Source organism: Epinephelus fuscoguttatus, linkage group LG15, assembly GCF_011397635.1.
Source record: "Epinephelus fuscoguttatus linkage group LG15, E.fuscoguttatus.final_Chr_v1".
Classification (NCBI taxonomy): Eukaryota; Metazoa; Chordata; class Actinopteri; order Perciformes; family Serranidae; genus Epinephelus; species Epinephelus fuscoguttatus.
Window position 1 is genome coordinate 37,394,940 of NC_064766.1, and position 19,015 is coordinate 37,413,954.

A 19,015-nucleotide genomic window follows, 5' to 3' on the forward strand; every position below is an offset into this window, starting at 1 on the left:
GATGTATAATGGCTTTACAATCATTTTTCCACTATCACACACCCTTAGTGGAAGGTCTAAGATGGGTTGTGACTAATGGGGATGGAAATTGAATAGTCTTTTAATTTGTTTTTCTTCCATAATTCCTGGATTCTTGTTGGTCTGCTGTGTGTAATCAGTTGCCTGTGTTGAGGGGAATATGTGGGAATGTTTGGACTCGATCTTGAGTGGAGTGCAGGCCATTCACAACAATTGTCGTGTTCCTTTTTTTTTCCAATTTCTGTAGGACTACATGCAGAATGTGCATGGGAAAGAGATAGACTTGCTGAGGACGACAGTGAAGGTTCCTGGGAAGCGGCCACCCAGAGCGGTGGCCACCGTCGCCCCCACTGCTAGTCCCAAAACCAACGGGCTGACCAAGGACCGCAGCACCTTGCAGCTGGGCATAGGAAACACAGGTACCACTTCCTGTCCTCATTACAAGGTTAACGGCCAGAGTAACAAAAGTACATTTACATATATAAGACACAGATTAATGTACGATTTAAGATATTTATTTCATGCGTTCTGACACTTATGCAAACATGATATATTTAGTGATTTATCTGGAGTACCAAAAGTACATTTGTGCTGTTTTAGCTTCAACTTAAGACTTATAGTTGTGGTCAAGAAACATAAACCACAAGTGTTGGAGGAAATGAGCCCACACTTCTGAAATATATGTTCAAGGATCTTTGATGAGACAAATGCGTTCTTCTCAGTTCTTCGCAAGTATCAAACACACAGTGGGCTGAAAGCTGAAGTATCTGAAACCAATACTTTGTGTACTCATTAAAGATCTGGAGGTTTTCGAATGAATCATCACTTCTTAAAAAAATGTTTTTTATTCCTCAAACAAAATCTTCATTTGAATTAAGTGATTAAATGCATAGTCTTTTTACTATAATAATGTTGGAGCTGAAAAAGAGTTTTAATTTTATAGGCTTAGTTTATAGTGCTGCAAGACCGCCCTGTTTGTACAAGTGCGTCCTTCCCTTTATGTGCAGCAAACGGGAGCGCAAACAGTTTTTTGACTGCTGTGAAAATGTCGCTTTTGGGAGGCTAAATGTCAACAAATGTGGATTGAAGCAGAATATTGTATTAGATGTAAAAAAAATGACCTTGATTTTGGAAAAAAATTCATCAATAAGTTTTGGCTTTTGGACTTCAAACCACTCTGAAGTTGTTGGAAATGTTTGGATCACGTGTCGAAAATAATCTTACGCAGCCACGCTGGAGTCTAATTCTACAAATAGTATAAAACTAATAATATTAGTGCAGCTTATTCTTTATCTGCAACTGTGCAGAAATAGCAGATTTAAACAGAATGAATAGACAGGTAAAAAAAAAATGTCTGGGCAGCATTCAAATGTTGATGTAGAATTTAAATGTCAACATTATGCGTAACGTTTTTAACTATGTGTGTGTACATATATATATAAAACGGGCTTGATATCTTACTTGTAATCAGTGTCAACAAAAACAATATACAAATACCTTTTCTTGAGCCCGATGCAGCACTGAGCAAAACACGTTGCCCTCATCAGTGTTAGTAAAATATCATCAGTTGCATATTTTTATGGGAAACTTCTCTGATTACACGTTCATCTTTCATATTGAAGCTGGCAGCACATCCAGGTCTAAAGTACACACACTGTATGCAGAGCTCTTCACTCTTCTTCACCTCTGCTTGTGGTATAGAAATTGATACCTCCATAATAAGAATATTCACTTATATTGGTATATTAAGAAGGATAGACCCGGGAGGTAAAGAGGGATCTCTCATGTTTAACATACTACGCCAAAGAGGAAACAAGTCACAGGTATAATACGTAATAGTTACTCAATGAGTCTTTCATTACTGTACTCATTTTCTGTGTGCTCAGTTTGTGATTAATCATAAAAATGGGTCCCAACAGGTTAATTATCTACTTTCCGTATGTTTCATTCATGCAAATTAGCTGCCTCACTGTATACACAATGATTACTTAATGAGCGTCTATGAGAAATCTATTAATTCTCTAAATTATTAAACAGGGAATAGAAAATTGTTTAAACGTAATAGCAAATATCACAAACAACAAGGTTTGTTTATCTTGGACTGTTACACCACCATGACACTGACCTAGTTATTTTTCATCCTCTGTGGTGGGGGTGGGGGTGGGGGGGGTGGGGGGCGTCACAGCAACAGAAACAGACACCAGTTTGGTCCTGAGCATTGTGCCAGGGTTTCTCCACCTTTCAAGTTTAAAAATAGAGCTCTTCTCCCAGCGAGCGGTGCCACCGGAGGCTGCGGAGAGTCTGGCAGGCTTATAGAGGGGAAGCCAGTGATTGGATTTAGGGGTTAGGATTAAGAGTAATTAATACTAATTAGCAAAATGATCCCCGGAGGGAGGCGGGGTCCTTCATCGGCTGTGAAATGGGCACAGTGTTTCCATCACTCAGGCTACAGCTAACTGGCTGGGAGTGGGTATGGTGCCAAAGACGGGTCAGCTGGGACCATTAGCACTGTCCAGGCAGGTTACTGTTCAACCTGGCCAAGGTGCTGCCGCTGCTGAACGGGTTAATCAGTCAAAAGCAGAAAGATGTAGGAGTTTACAGAGCAGAGGACGTCGGATCGAGGTTGTTTCATCCCACTAACTGTTAACCTTGAGTGCTGGGTTGAGGGGAGTCATCAGGGCAGACAAAGGGCCTTGAAAAACAGGCCAGAGCAGGTTTTGGGAAAACAGCACCAACTGGTTTCTTGGAAAAGACTCTTCAATGACAAATTCCCAGGATTTTCAGTTGCCATCCATTTGCGCATCAGGGAACAATGTGTGGGAGATTTGCCATAATCTCCACTTAGGAAAAGAAAGGTTACAAATCACATCAGGTCTCTCTCTGGGTGGAGGACCCTCTTCTGATTATGCGATCGGGATTTTGATTTCATTAGACGTGCAATTGATGAAGGGAACAAAGGGGTAATTTTTCATTCACGGCGTCCAAATCACAAGCCTTGTCTGTGCCTTTGGTAATTCATTCATTCCTTAGATCTAAAGACCTTTATAATCACTGGGAGAAGAGGGATAGGGACGGGGAGAAGGAGGGGCGGAGTGGATGGGGGAAGATGGGAAGATGAAGAGGAGAAGCTGAGAAGACAGAGAGTAAATGAGAGAACGCATGCGCCCACGACTTTGCCGAGCGGCCAGGTTTAATTCCTTTGCTGGGTGCTGAGCGGAACCGTTTTAAATATGATCCTCCCTGTTAACACGCATCCTGCCGTGTCACCGGCGACAGATACATTGTATCAAAGTATTAATGGGCCCAGTCACTTTGAATCAATCCTGTGGGGGAGAGAGAGATGCATGTGGAAGAGGTGGAGATCTCAGGAGAGTGTTTCGCTCGTTCCCTCCTCACTCTGTGCCAGTTTGTCTCCAGTGTGTAGCCCAGTAAAACCAGTAGCAACATACTCACTGACCAGCAGGCCCTGCGAGCGCCAACATGAGACTTCTTTTTTAACACTGGAGCAATCAGGCCTCTTGTGGGTACTTCAGAGTCTTCTGATGTGCCCTCTCAGACAAAGACATTTTTAAAAGGCGAAAACAGATCAGTAATATAGTGAAAAGTCGACATGCAGTCAATATGTTGCGATGTATTTAAAGGGATAGTGCACCCAAAAATGAAAATTCAACCATTATCTACTCACCCATATGCCGAGGGAGGCTCAGGTGAAGTTTTAGAGTCCTCACAACACTTGCGGAGATCCAAGGGGAGAGTGGGTAGCAGCACAATTCCACCTAATGGAGGCTGACGGCGCCCCAGATTCAAACGTCCAAAAAAAACCCCCACATAATTGAAACCACAAAATATCTCCATACTGCTCGTCCGTAGTGATCCAAGTGTCCTGAAGCCCCGACATAAAAAGTTGTTTGGCCTCACAGACCATCATTGTCTACAACAGTGCCTACGTTAAAAGCTACATTATTAGGAGTTCCTCCACTATTGTTATGTTCGTTATAGCCAGGATTTTTGGACACTGCCCTCTAGTGGCATCTCATGGATGCGTCTGTGCTAACATAAAGGGCAGTGACGGTTACAACATTCAAAATGAGCTTTTCTATTTTCATATGTAAAGCCTTTATCCAACACTTTTAGTGAGTGCTAGGTATCACAGTATTTTTGACTGAATACCTTGATAGTGATATTGATACTGATCTTTGCTAAAGTATCATCAGTAATGTGGATATAAAGAGGAAGTTGGTAAAGTCAAACAAAATGTTGCAGAAAATGGCATCACTTTACTGTAATGCAGCTTTTAAAATCATGAGAATACAATTATTACGATGTTACAGTTCCAAAAATCCAATGCTATGTTCACATGGAATCGGGCAGATGGATTACACCTTCTGGACGGCGTGGTAAAAACAAGCCAACAGTCCAACAGAATGGCAGGACAGTAACACGAAACATGCATGACGATGTGTGGCAATGGTGATGTGATTATTAAATCAAATATATCAAATACAATTATTTTTTTAATGTAGTTATTCTAGTAATTGTCCAGATTGCCCATTTGCTCCCTGTGTGCAGGAGCTACGTAACACGTGGTAAACTTCTCCCGGCCTCACCTAATTTTACCTTCCTGCTCTTTGTCACCAAAATGACATCCCGTTTGCCGTCTACTTTCTCCCTGATTCCATGTGGACGCAGCATAAGCTGATATCTAATTTCATACCACAATATAATATCAATATATTGCCAAGCCCTACTTTTAGTTGTCCAATTTTATAATTTCTATGTTTTCAAACTAGTTGAGCTACTCCACTGTTTTCCCATGTACCCCTGACAACTGCAGAAGCACCCCCCGGGGGTACACTTACCCCTGTTTGGGAATTGCGGTTATAAAGTAATAGTTTGTTTCGAGAGCTGTTTTGTCTGTAGAAAAATACTTGTTTTGTCCTCAATTTAGTTTTTTGTTACCTAGATTAATCTCTGAGGAAATGACTTCAAAATGTCATCAAATTCATTGTAACATTGAAGCAGAACAGCAGATGTGAGTTGGAAATGTCTGCAGACAACAACAACAAAAAACACATCATAAGGCCTACATGAGGGAAAAAGAACATTTTAGATTTGTCCAACAGACTATAGTGTGTCACACACAACCTAAAACAGTTTAAGTTGTATTAATGCACACAGTTTGTTTACAGTACAATACAAAATGCACAGGTATGCGTATAAACGTCTGAGTGACTTGTGTGGGGACAGGCGGCAGCAGCAGCATCAGGGGTGGAGGAGTGGTGGGGGGACGTCTGGGCGTTGGTCAGGATGATTTTGGTGGATTACACACAGCCGCAGATGATGTTCTGCCCGGCCCACATTAGCATGAATGCTTCATTATCCCACTACTTGTACATAATGGCAACAACTCCACGGAGGGGTCAGGCCTCGTCACGGCTCATCAACCCACTGACGGCCCGGCCTAAAGAGAAATGAGAAGCAAGGCAGCGCTGCTCCCCGCTAATCCATCGCCTCTACTTAACACCCCAGCCCTGGATAGCCTGCAGAACACACTGTATGGCTTCTGTTATCTCTTTATACACATGACGATACAGTCAGCAAGAAATATTTATACTGGTGCGCTGCACTTTTTCAGCTTTCATTAATCTTATTAAGAATGTTGCAGGAGTTAACTGAAGTGACATCTTAGATAAGAAAGTATCACTGTGCTAATGATGTTTTTAATTAGTACATTTATATATATTTTTATATATAGTTTTTTTTAATTGAGGTAAAAATTATACCACAGTGTAAAAAGACAATATTCAAAATGCTATTTAAGTAGAAGTCCAGAAGTATTATCTCAAAATTTAGCTAAAGTACGTAGAAAAAAATACACATTATGCGGACTTGCTTATAAAATATTAGATTATTATTAATCCACAAAGGTATAAGGAGCATTTTAGTGTCGTAGCTTGCTGAGGTGGAGCTGATTTTTTCTGCTTTACGCTGTTGGGTAGTTTAATGTATAAAAATAGATGCTGTTTTATTAATAAAACATATCTCTTGTATGTAAAGAAACAAAAGAGCTCAAATAAATGCAGTGGAGCAAAAAGTACAGGGCCCTGGAATATAGAGCACTATGAAGTGGTAGACAATGGAAATACACAAGTATAGTGCTCTTATAATTCTACTGAAGCACAGTACTTGTGTAAATGTGCTTATTTCCTTTCTACGCTGTCAACATGTCGTACAATTCCACAGTAAATGTCTTGATCGCTGTTGTACGTTTACTGTAAAAATAATAAAGAAGCATTTCATCAATAGAGACAAAATTTCAGCAAATGTCAGGAAATCTTCAAAATGAGCAGACCTTCACAAAAAGCCACTTGATGTTATTGCGCTCTAATAATACCAACTTCTTTACTCCTAAAATGTTAAGTTGCATTATAGGTTTTTTTTTATTATTCTTGGCATTTTTTGCAGTAAAATGTCGTAACGTTTGATATATTTGTATTTGACAGTCAAATCATGTGCACGATCACTACAGTCTCATCATGGACCTCAGTTTGCAGTTGTCAGGTTCATCATTGTCCAGAGTGTCACTGCTGAGGCTGTGCAACGTACTGGAGTGAGGCCTGGCTGGAGCTGCGAGTACAGTGCTCTTTTAATGCCACAAGCTGATTATTTCTCCACTGTAATTACATTATCCTCCCCTTTATGCAGGAGTGGTCTCTGGGGACTAATGGATACAGCCATGTATAATTCATTAATCATTAGCATCCAATTTGACAATTAGACGTGATTGTTGAATTTTAAATATCGATGTAAGTTGCCACGTAGTTATCTAACAATTTTTTTTTCTGTCTCTTTTTTAAAGCGTCAAAGAGTCAAACTTTGGGTGAAAAAAAGAAATGTAGAGATTTTAATAGTAGAAAATAAAGAATTACGTCTGAACAATGAGGTGATTAAACATTTATCTGTAAGAAGGGAAACAACGGACTGCTGTTTTTTTATATATAAATCATATTTTTAAATTTTCCTTTTTTTAAATTCAGGAATGATAAAAGCCTTTTTTAGAAGTCATGAGCTTATTTTACGTATCATTCATCCATCACTTTTTAAAAAACAAAGTTTCACATTTTTTTCAGTACCCTTCTCCCCAGCATCATCCCCCCGTCTCCTCCTCCTCCTCCTCTGCTCTGATTTCAGCATGCTAATTTAGTCAGTGCTCCTCAGCATGATTCCCTCGCTCTCTCTCCCATTCTTGCTGCGATTCTGCTCCCTCCCCTCTGGGACCTGAAGATTAATATTCCTGGGCCCAACAAGATAATTACTGATACTAATTAGACATGATTATGTGAATTTGATACACTTATTACTCTAGATAATGAGTAGGACATATTATCCTAACAAGCACCCGTGCCGCTTAGTTTACTTTACACACGACCCACACACTATATTTTCTGTTATTGTCACCTCAATCAGAAACTGATATTCTCTTGTAATTATTGAAGAAAAGGCCCTGATGTGTGATACCTGTAAGATGAGGAAGCATTGTTGAGGAAATCAGAGATATGTCTTGTTTTGCAAAACAAAGCCTCTGAATTTTTAAGCTTTTTGTGTCAAAGCAGAGTCGACTTACCTCATTAAACTGTGTTGTCTCATAATGAATCTGTGCAGCATGTTAAAGAGTTATTGTGTCAACTTTTAGGGTGGAAATACGGCAAAAATTAACTTTCCTGACGACTAATTTTATTAATAAACCCATCTTTTATTGTAGGTCATGCAAAATATTCAGTTAAATTGATTTTTCAGACTAAAAACGTGACAGAGCTCGAGTCAGTTTGATGCATTGTAAATCTCAAGCAGTTAATCTGATTCCCGGCACACGACTGGCGGTGTATCGATGAGTTTTTCAGAGTAGTTAGGATGTGTTGTAGCGACTGCTTGCGAACAGGAGGGAAGGACCACATGGCGCAGCCTAGCCCATGAATTAGTAAAGAGAGCCAGGCGTCCGTGGCTCGCCTGATTGGAAGTTAGGGAGAGAACGCCTGCTGACGCCAGTGGAGATCGATGTGGCAGTCAGAGGGATGAGGCGAGATAATTAGCGTTCAGAGTGTATCTTGTTAATTAAGGGCTAATTAGAGGCAGAGGCGGAGGGAGAGGGGTTTCGTTTGTGTGTGTGTGTGTGTGTGTGTGTGTGTGTGTGTGAGGGGGGTTGCTTGACAGAGGGATGTACACAAATATGGTGGCAGCAGCATTGCTGTGCTGTAGAAACTACCCAAAACTGTTAACTCGATTGCATCATTATTACTTCCTTTGCAGACTTTGTGAGTTCAAAGAAAACAATCTGAGCAGAGAACGCAAATGTAGAAAACAAAAAAAAAAAAATCAGCATTAATTTTCTTGTGTGTGTCACTCATTTTTCAGGTGCTCCTCACTCCAACAGTAGCTCATCCCTGCAGACGGGCGCGTCGTTGTTCAGCGGCAGCAAAGACAGCATGCACCAGCGCTCCTTCTCCGTGTCCAGCGCCGACCAGTGGAATGAAGCCATCAACACCAGTACAAGCAGCGGAGCCCGTAAGACATTATCCCCGTCCCTTAAATCTCCTCCAAAGTCTCACCATGTGTTGTGCAATCAAAATTTACATACCGCTACCACAAAGACGAGTGAATTAAAGCAAAATGAATGGATCTGGTGATGGAGACGGCATTTCCCGAGCTTCTCAGACAGGTGGAACAAGCCTCATTTTCATAATTAGCTGATCAGGGCTGTGATCGCTGTGACCTTTTTGGCTGCTGCTCTTTGATAGAAGCAGCGTGTTCAAAGGAGAGGAGCGGTGAAGGTTAACTTTCTGCCACCGATGCATCTCCACTCACTGCCTCCGTGTCACATTGCACCTTGTCACTGTACTTGAGTGAAGTAAGATAATATATTCACCATGCATGTCTACACACACACCCCCATCCTGTCTTTACCTTCCATCTTACTCTTATCCCCCCCTCCCTCCTTCCTCTGTTTTCCTCTCTTTTCTTCCGAAGAGGAAAATGAATGCTTTTTGGGAGGACCATTCATCACCAGTTATTTCCCTCTCTTTGTGGTTGGCAGTAAAAAAGCACTTAAATGCACATCAACAGAATAACAGTCATTTCCATGCATGTTTGCACTCTGGTAGTTCTCATTAGCACGGCGGCGGCTCCCCCCCTCCCCATGGGCTCCCAGGGGCCCCGGCAGTTTAAAGAGCGCACTTTACGAGCGCTGCTGGAGTCCAACTGCACGGCCCTCGTGGTTCCGCAGACAAGCCTGTCTCTCATTTGGAGCTGCCAAACGATCAATTCTGCCTGGACGCAGGCACTTCCATCACCCCCTACCCCTGTCTCCCATCAGCAGCATGCCCAAAGCAGAATTACTTAGATTCGTGGGGTCCTCAAATAAATGAGCGTGAGTGTGTGTTGTGCGTGTGTGTGCTCTTGCTGAATTTTTTTTTTTTTTTTTTTTGTATGTGAGTTTTTTCCACAGAGCGTGTTTGCGTCTGTATTACAATGTGTGTGTGGAAAAAACAAGGCTTCATACTGGATGTTTGTGAATGTGCGTTTGGCGACCGGTCTGCGGAGGACAAATAGGAACTGCTAAACGTTGTGTTGTGAAAATAAGGAGGCCCAGAATTTCCCATTTTCATGTTTGGTAAACTGCAAAGCCCTCAATATTAACATAGCTCATTAACCAGCATCCAGTCTTCAACTAAATCAGATCCACACTTTGCTCCTTTATTCTGTTTTCTTCAATTATTTTCATGCTACTCTTAAGGTAACCACAAATGAGCTCGAATGAGGCAAATGAGCTGAAAATAATAGTAGAAATGTTGCGTCAAATGATAGATATGTTGCTCGTCCTTGGGAAGGAGTGTCTCTGTAATCAGTGCATAGTCAGTGCAGACGGTTTAAGGGAGCAAGCAGCTCAGAAACTTTCTCTGGATATCTTGTTTTTACGTCTCCGTACAATTTAAGAATCTGGATTAAATCAGCAGAATCCATCTGCAGTGCAAAGTGTGACTGGACTATCAGAAAAGATCAACTTGATTGAAACGCGAGCCTCTTATCTTTCATCCTAATGTGCCTTCAATAATCAATAGAGGGTGTTCCACAGTGAAGGGTGCTCATGTTTTGCCATTTGAATTGACTTGAACCTACCCCAATCACTCCATTATCCTTGGTGAAGGTTGCAGGTTAACATAAAATGTGATTCTGAGATGCAAAAACAGCAGATTGATGATTCACCAGAGAATGAATGCATCTTAGCCAGGTAACCATTTCCATATTATTTAAAGAATGTCCTCATTTGTAAACCTATTGAGCAAAGGCAGAAGCAGAGGTAGTGACGTCTCTTGAATATTGAGCGCAGATTTTTGATTAAATCCCGGCCCAATTTTTCTATTGCTTGCCTTCATAAAGACACCCATTCTTAATGCACCGGATGCTTGTTTAGATCCCGCTCCCCTTCGTACACCTCAATCTCTGAGCCTGAATTAAAAGCAAGAGGCTCAAAGAGTCGTCAGAGCAACGTGATGGGCTCGCTGATGACAATGACTTAAGTCGTGGTCAAAGTGTGAGTAATGTCACAATTCCAGAGGCGAGAGATTACAGTGCTCTCTACGGCTGATGATTTGATAATTAATTCAACATCATCCTGTCGTTAGAAGAGAGATACCTTTGTTCGCAGGTCTTATGGCCCAAAAATATAATAAAAATTTGCTCCCAACAGAAGAACTGAAAGTACAAATCATTTAAATATGATTTTGTTCTATTAAAACACCAAAAATGACTTGGTAAGAAGGAGACTTTTAAAAAATTAGTTAATTCTAAGAAAATAAGTAGAAAATGAATCTTGTTGATCATTGATTAATTGTTTTAATCTTTTTTTTTTTTTTTTTTTAGTTTTAATCGCAATTTCCATCTTCTCAAATATGAGCATCTGTTGTGTTTGTTTGTCATGTATGATAGTGAAATAAATATGGTGTGGATTTTAGACTGCTGGCCTGATAATACAAGTAATGGGAAAACATATTTTAGGCTCTAGGACATTATAATGGCCGTTTTATATTTACTACATTCCTTTATTTTAAGGAAAAATAACATTATTGGGGAAATAATCAAGAGTAGAGCTGCAGCAATTAATTCATCAATCAATTAGTTGTCAACTAATAAATTAATCACCAACTAATTTGATAATCAATTAAGCACTTTTAGCAATTTTACATAAAAAAAAACCCTCAAAATTCTCTGATTCCAGCTTCTTGAATGTGAACATTTATTTATTTCTTTGCTGCTCTATGACAGCAAACTGAAACTCTTTTGCTTGTGGAGAAAACAAGACATTAGAGGACGTCATCTTGGGCTTTTGGAAACACTGATCGACATTTTTTAACTAATTTCTGGCATGTTATAGACTACACAAGCAATCGAATAATTGAAAAAATAATTGCCAAATTAATCAGTGATGAAAATAATAATTAGTTGCAGCCCTAATCAGGAGATTAGTCCATAATGGAAGTAACTGTTAGTTGCAGCCCTAATGAGAGAAGCAGTATTTTAACTTTTTACTGTGTTAAATTTAATAGTAATGTTGATAATTCTGTGTTAATAATCACAATGTATATCTGTCCATATTGCCCATTCTGCCCTCAGTGTAAAGTTTGTGTCGTTGCCTTTTTCTTTCCGTCCTCCGAGACCTTTGTGCTGCAGCTCTGCTCTGCTCTGCTCTGCTATGTATTTATATATAAGTGATAAGTTTTTCTCCCTTAAGTTTGCATATCAGGACACAGGTAGTTAACGCACAGATAGCCTTTTCCTGTGGCACTGTGTTTTATACCTTGGCCTCCCGATGCGAGGGTGATAGCATGTGGGGCGTTTGATTTCTACGCTAGGCCGTAATGAAGTTTGACATTTAGTTTGGAGAGAGCAGCAGAGCGCGATCAGGCCTTGATTAGTACGCTCTAATTGAGGATAATAAGGGGGAGGCGGTGATTGTTTCTAATTTTTGCCATTAATTGCAGCCGTTGGCTTTGATTGAGGACAGGCAGGGCTGCCATGTCAAGGGGCCTGGCGGAATCATAGTGCTCCTCACCCGGAGCCTCTTGAATAACAATGAAATGGCTCCCCCCCTCCTCTTCACCCCCCACTCTTTGCCTCCCTCCCTCCCTCCTTCTCTCTCTCTCTCTCACTCACCCTTTTTTCATTCTCATTCATTGTCAGCGTGGCATTGGTAAAGGCAGGAAGCTGTTAGCGGCGCCCTCTTTGTCTCACCCATAGTCTTCATCCTGGAGCATGTTTAAACTGTCATCTCCGTGGTGGGAGTGTAATGCACTGTAATCACAGGTTAGGCTGATACCTATTCTGCTGCCCAGGTGATCGTGGCTGAGTGGGAAAGAGACTCCTGATCCCCAGTGTGCTTCATTACCCAGCTTGGTCCTGATGGCCCTCATACACACTAACAGCCAGCTAATAATGCCACAGTGAATACTCTGCTTGTAGAATCAGTCCACTTCTAACTTCATAATTCTCAATTTAAGAAATATAATCTACCAGTCATGCACAGTTTAGAACTGAGAACCACTTAAAGTCAGGAGACTTTGCATTATATAAAACCATTAGATTTCAGGTGCTTTGATATTGTTGCTCAGCGATGTGTGCTGGGGTTGTATCCATTTCCTGCTCCTATACCATCACGGCGCAGACTGCTTAAAGCCTGATTGGTCCAAACAAAGGGAGGTGTATCACCCCGTATATGTTTCTGGTGCAGAATGAGCAGGGCCGGGGTCATTTTCCACAACATTAGGGGCAGAAATTGATAATTAGAGGTGTTTATGACACGGTCGGGGCCCCTGAGGGGCAGCCCTCCCCTTTAACCTCAAGCGACATTAAACAAATGCTGGCTGTCACGTCGGAGGCAGGTTGGAGCTCAAGTCTTCCACCCGCCATACGGAGCTGTGCTGGCGGGACAGACGCTGGGATGGAGAGGGAGGAGGAGGCAGAGTGTGTGGGGGGGGTGGGGGTGCACATGGAGGACCCCTGTGCCCCCAGCTGTCTGAGCCAGCTAATGACTCGTCTCAGGGGGGCTGTTGTAAGAGAGCAGGGAAATTGAAACAGACGCCTCGACTAGGAGCTGCTACATGTGTGGCTGCGTGCTGCCATTCAAAACACCAGAGAGCTTAATGTATGTAGTCCAGCACAAGCACCAGTGTTATGGTTATTAATGTGACTGGCGTATAATCAATATTATTATTTTCCACATAGCACTTCAGTGTTTATGATGAAATATTAATACTACTTCTGAAGATGGTCACTTATCTCCTGATAAATTAAAGAGATCGGTGTTAAGAGCTGATTTTTTTCCAGTAATGACATTCTTGTTTGAGAACATCAGCTCTCACCAAGATTAATCTCTAAATCGAGTACAGACATAGCAGTGTGTGTCTCAGGTGTTGGCTCCTGCACTTTGCCCACGCTCAAAGAATGCATCCCCAGGCCGAGAGCTCCACTCTCCCCCCAACGTTAGCATCTTCAATCCCCTGCTGAGCCCATCTTACTCCTCCAAGACAGCCCCATCTCCCTAAAGGTAATGACCGAATTAGGCCTAATGTTGTACACTGGCTAATGGCACAGTGCCGCACATTATAGCATGTGCAACTGGCAACGACAACAGCAATAATCCCTGAGCCCCTTGTCCTCCTGCACTCCACCCCTGGGGCTGGGACGGTGCACAGGGAAATGAATGGAGTTTGCCACACTACAATGAGCTTTTGATGGGAGACAATGGAGGAGGCTGCCAGCACCACACAGGGTGGTAAGAGGAGAGCAATATGGGGCCCATCTACCGGCCCTCCCTCCCTGCTTCCCCCAGGCCCCTGGCCCCCGCTCCCAGATTCATAATGGCATCCGGAGGGGGAAAGAAGGGAAAGTGATGTCAAATGTCAGGAAATCAGAAAGATGGCAAGCTGACAACCCCCTCCTCTCGTCCCATCCCTCCTATCCCTTTGCCCAACGGTAGCACAGGTTAATATCACATTTATAAAATCACTTACAAGAAACAAAGCCGGCTCTTAGCCCCCTGTCACTCTCAGACAGTCATATAGAGAGCTTTGCCGCGGGCTAACTTAGGTAACCATTTGTTCACTGATAGCCCCATACCTGTCCCTCACTCTGTCTAAAGCCGGAGCCAAGCAGATACTTTGGGAGTCATTTCCAACTCTTGCTGCTGTCGAAACATTTTTAGGATGTGACAAGGCTGCCGTTACTTTGCATGAAGCCTACAGTGAAGCTCATAATGTCATTCATTATTCACTGCTGAGTGTCATTTCACAGTGATTCATGTGTTCATACATTTGAGATATGTTTTGAGTTGAATAAATAGTTGAATCTGCCAGAGAAGTTTATTTTTGAAGGAATAGTTTCACATTTTTCAAACCGGTCTACATGTTATATTCTGCCGTTTTGTTTTTACTGTCTTGGAAGACAGACTTGGACGTTCTTCATCCACCTTCTGCAGCTTTTTATTAATATATAATGGTTCATCAAAGCAGTTAATATGACCCAGTTAACCTTATTGTTCTTCATTTCAGTGTTTCCCTGATTTTTTTTCCCCCTTGGACTATAATTTTTATGACTGCACAATACATCCACTTGAAAATTTTACATTTGAGCATCATTTTCAACATGCTTCCCTGGTAAATCTGCAAAAAATCTGGACTAGAGTTTGGTCAGTTAGTACCCTTGTGATGACGACCCACAAATAGGATAGGTGCATTTAGAGACTTGACTTCCTGAGAGATTCATTAGTATAGAACTGTAGATTCGAAGCTGAAGCTGTGACAGTGAAACTTAAGCTTACCCACAGCAGCAAACATAAAACAGAGAAACTTCAGAAACTTTAGAAATTCAAACCACTGCATTTATTTAACTTAAAAAGTAATAATCATTTTGTCTGTCTGTTTCAGCCAATGGAATGAGTGATCCTGCCAGTTCCAGTGTGGGCAGCGCCACGAGTCCTAAACTCGAGCCACCTCCTTCGCCACACGCCAACCGGAAGAAACACAGACGGAAAAAGAGCACGGGCATCACCAAGCCAGACGGCTTATCAGCAGGCAATGAAGGTACAACACAGTCTCATCACTACAGCTTTGAAGTGATCCAAACTTGTGACACAGAAAAGAAAATGTTCTATGGGACACACAGGTGCCGAACATTAGGTGTGTTTCCATTCGCCTGGTTTTATGTACATCGTCCACATCCGCTTGAATTTTTGCTTCATTGACGGGACATGAAATAGCAGAAGACATCATAACTGTGTGGATCAATCAGGACACTTTAATGATCCTCAAATTAATACATGAAACAGCAGGTGGAAGTTTGACCAGCACTCTGTTGATGACCTCATTGCACCCTCTTATTCTGCAGTGCTTTAACCTCACTGATGAATTAATTAATGCCATTAATTTGCATTTTATGTTGCTGATTTTCTGGGGGGGAAAAATGCAGTAAATTTGAAAGGAAATCTGACTCGTGTAGAGAGCTGGGTTCATTTCCTGTTTGTGCAAGAATGAAAAGAAAAGTTCACACACCCAGATCTGTCTGAATTCATTCATTTGTACGTTTCTGTGTGCAGCACAGACGAGTTAAATCCACACATGTTCCCACTACTTCTTCAGTGTGAAAAATTGGTTGTGCTTACACACACAATTAGCTCTTTTCATTGTTGGGAAGCCAGTGAGGGATCTCATCCTGAGAGGTGTACAAGCAGCCCATAATGGTTGATTTGTATTCCTGGACAGAGATGGGTGGGATTTGGTGGATAATGCAAACGTGAGCGTTGCGTCCTCCCACTGAAGCTCCTAACTAGGATTTGAGAGGAAGTGTTCGACTGTCTAATGCAGGCAAAAAGTGGAGTTGCTAGGCGTTTTTGGACTGGACGAACTTTTTCATATTTCTAAGATCATAGATTTTCCCTTTTTATTGTGTACCGTAAGAACTAGGAACGATCGTAGCTCTCAGAGCGCTGTTTTGAGGGACTTTTTTAGCTCCTATTTCACGTTTTTACTCTTACAGGACAAAGAGGTAAGTGTATGTTGATTGGCTGAATACATGAGCCAATGCAGCTTTAGCAACCACCATTTTTCAAAACAATGTTAGCTGTACAAACAACAGATAACGCAACACACAAACAGCTCATAAAGAAAACATCGACAGTGAAATCCAGGCTTTATTGAACATTATGCAACGAGCGAAATATGACGCAGTTTTGACTCATCAAAGCACAATACACGTAGGCTGCCTTACACAGGGTTCCTACGCAAGTATGGAAAGTATGAAAATAAATCTGATCAATTTCCAGGTATTAAAAAGTATGGAAAATGAAAAATAAAGTATGGAAAAATATTTATGTTTCCAGACTATTACCACTGTTCTAAAATATTGTTTTCTAAAACAGAAAATTAGGTATTTCCAAAAATAATTTAATCAATTCGGATTGTGTTTTATGCCGGGCCAAGCACAGTTTGTGTGAGGGCAGACGTCTCAGAAAACATACCGCCCCTTTTACCTGATTGACAAGTGGTATGTCCAGTCCGCTGCCCCATGACCCTCCTCCAGCCCCCCAGGTATCAAGTTTCACTCCAACACTGCACCTTCAACAAGAAGATGAAATTCACATGGTTCACAATGGGTAGATGCAAGTTTTTGGATGGATGGCTTGACGATACCGTATATAAATACTGGTTGGCCAAGGATTCCCAGTTCACACACAGAGCTAGATGCAAGCTTTGTGTGAAATCAATTGACATCACCAACATGGGGTAGAAGGCGATTCTGAGCCACATGAAAGGAAAAAACACAGACGTCTCGTTACTGCATCGCTTGCACCCAGAGTCCCAAGCTTTTTGCCATAGCCCAGACATTGAACTTATCTGAGATTTTATTTGCATGCCATTATGGTACTTGTCTACAATCGCCTATTAAGAATAACCCTGCTTACATCACTTCAGCATTCCTATTGGCGGTGTGAATGCAAACAAACACACTAACAAAAAAGGGCCTTGATGCTGTGTAGTTCTTGGGGGAGCTCCCAGTGGGCAGTTCCTCACAGGGAGTCCTCAGAGCTGTTTGGTCCCAAAACGCCTATTGTCACGGTCTGCAGTACAAGGGAAGCGCCCATAACAAATTAGGGGGGAAGTGGAAAACAAATGTTTATATGGAACTTCACAGAAACTTCTTTCCTCTGATGCATTTACTCATTTCTTCACACTGATCAGGCTTCTCTTGCATTATGAAAAAAGAGCGTGAAGTCTTCTGTATTTTTATTGAACATGCCTGCGATGTACATAAAGGTGTGCAGTTCTGTATCTCTATGTGGCCCCCTGCGCAGTGCACCCTCGCAGCCCCCATTTCTTTCACCGTAGTCTGAAAGGCCTGATCTCCAGAAGCCGTGGCCCTCCTCAGCAGGGGAGTGGCAGTCGGCTCTCCACCCAATTAATAATGATTCTCCAGCCCAATGATGAATGGAGTACCCTAATTGGATGGCATTGTGAAAACACTGGGACGCATTTCAGAGGCCATAAAACTGATGTCACCGGAGCGGGATGATCAATCAACAAGATTGATACGCTGGATAACAACAACAATGGCATTGACGCCTCCTAAATGGGGCTTAGCATTTATAATCATTATACTTTTTTATCATGGTCTCTGACAGCTTCTCTTTAAAGTCTGAATGGGTCTGTTGACCACATTGTTGTTGAGAGTGAACATCATCAGCATCTCGGAGATAAGTGGTGTGAGATAAGTATGTGGTCACATCAGAACGCTGGTGGAAGTTAATCTCAGATCTGATCGTTGGTACGTTTTGCAGTTGCATGTACAGAAGCAGTTGGCAGCCCCCAGCACAGATTTCAAGTGAAGAGTCCATTACTTCTGTTTTATTTGACATTACTTAGCTCTTAATGGGACACTTCTGGCAGAGTTACAGTTGCATTAAAGCCTTGAGTGAGTGATGGGCTTGCACTATCAAACATCATCTCATCGATAAGATCCCTACACAGGAGTAATTGAGGTCAGGTGACTGCCGGACTTCCTGAGGAGGAAGAGTAATCAGGCTGGAGGAGGCAGATTCTGAATGTTTCTCACGTCATCAAACACGCACATTGTTTTCTATCTCTCTCATTGTTCTCCGCGAGGTTTTCTATTAGCATCACCTTGTCTGTTCTGCTGAATGCTCTGGAATACAGACGTATCGCTTAAATATTGGATTCACCCAAGTCTGGGATGTGAGTTGTGTCTCCTGTTGAAAGAACAGAAGAGAGGGAAGAAGAGAGGAGAGGGGAAAGGAGAGGAGAGGTGGGATCCTTGAATAAATTGCTATCAGTTTATCTCATTTACGGGGCAATCAGATGCGTGCAATGCAGGCTGAAATTGAATTTTAGTAGTTGTGAAGCATCATAAATCAAAACGGCGTGCGCGTCTTAAGGTGAGAAATCATTTTGGTCAACACGGGACGTGTAGGATGTCGGAGGGAGCCTGGGGAAACTGTTGCTGCACCATCATCTCCAAATATGGTGCTACAGTAGTTAGCGAGACTCTTGCACATGGCTGCTGAAGTGGGAGGAAAATCTTCTAATCTTAAGTTCATTACTATGATTATGAAAGTATAAATGACAGAGTAATTGCACGGAAACATATTTTCTGTTCAAATAGGCTCAAGGTGAGGTAGATGTTTTAAAACCAATTTAGCTTATAATGCATTTATTTCAGATTTATTTCTCATCAGTTTAAAGCCATATTTGGATCATGTATAGATTCCCTGTTATGTCTACGGTGCTACACTTCCGCCAAGGATATGCACAATGGACACAGTCCCTAATATCCTATGCACTGTCAGAGCTGTGTGGTGTAATGAACTTCTCATGTGCTTAAAGAATGATGCAGGATGCATGGCGAGACAACTGACAGCCCCGTAATGTGTTTCCCA

General features: G+C 41.9%; 1 protein-coding gene across 3 annotated transcripts in view; it reads left to right on the top strand.

Annotated features, from left to right (window-relative positions):
- The window catches only part of agap3 (ArfGAP with GTPase domain, ankyrin repeat and PH domain 3), a 163,847-nt gene that overhangs the window by 111,202 nt on the left and 33,630 nt on the right, over positions 1–19,015 (top strand). For all 3 annotated transcript variants that reach the window (XM_049598919.1, XM_049598920.1, XM_049598918.1), the window contains exons 11-13: positions 266–437; positions 8,431–8,580; positions 14,994–15,149. In XM_049598919.1, the coding sequence (XP_049454876.1) occupies positions 266–437; positions 8,431–8,580; positions 14,994–15,149 (478 nt within the window). The remainder of the gene's footprint in view (positions 1–265; positions 438–8,430; positions 8,581–14,993; positions 15,150–19,015) is intronic.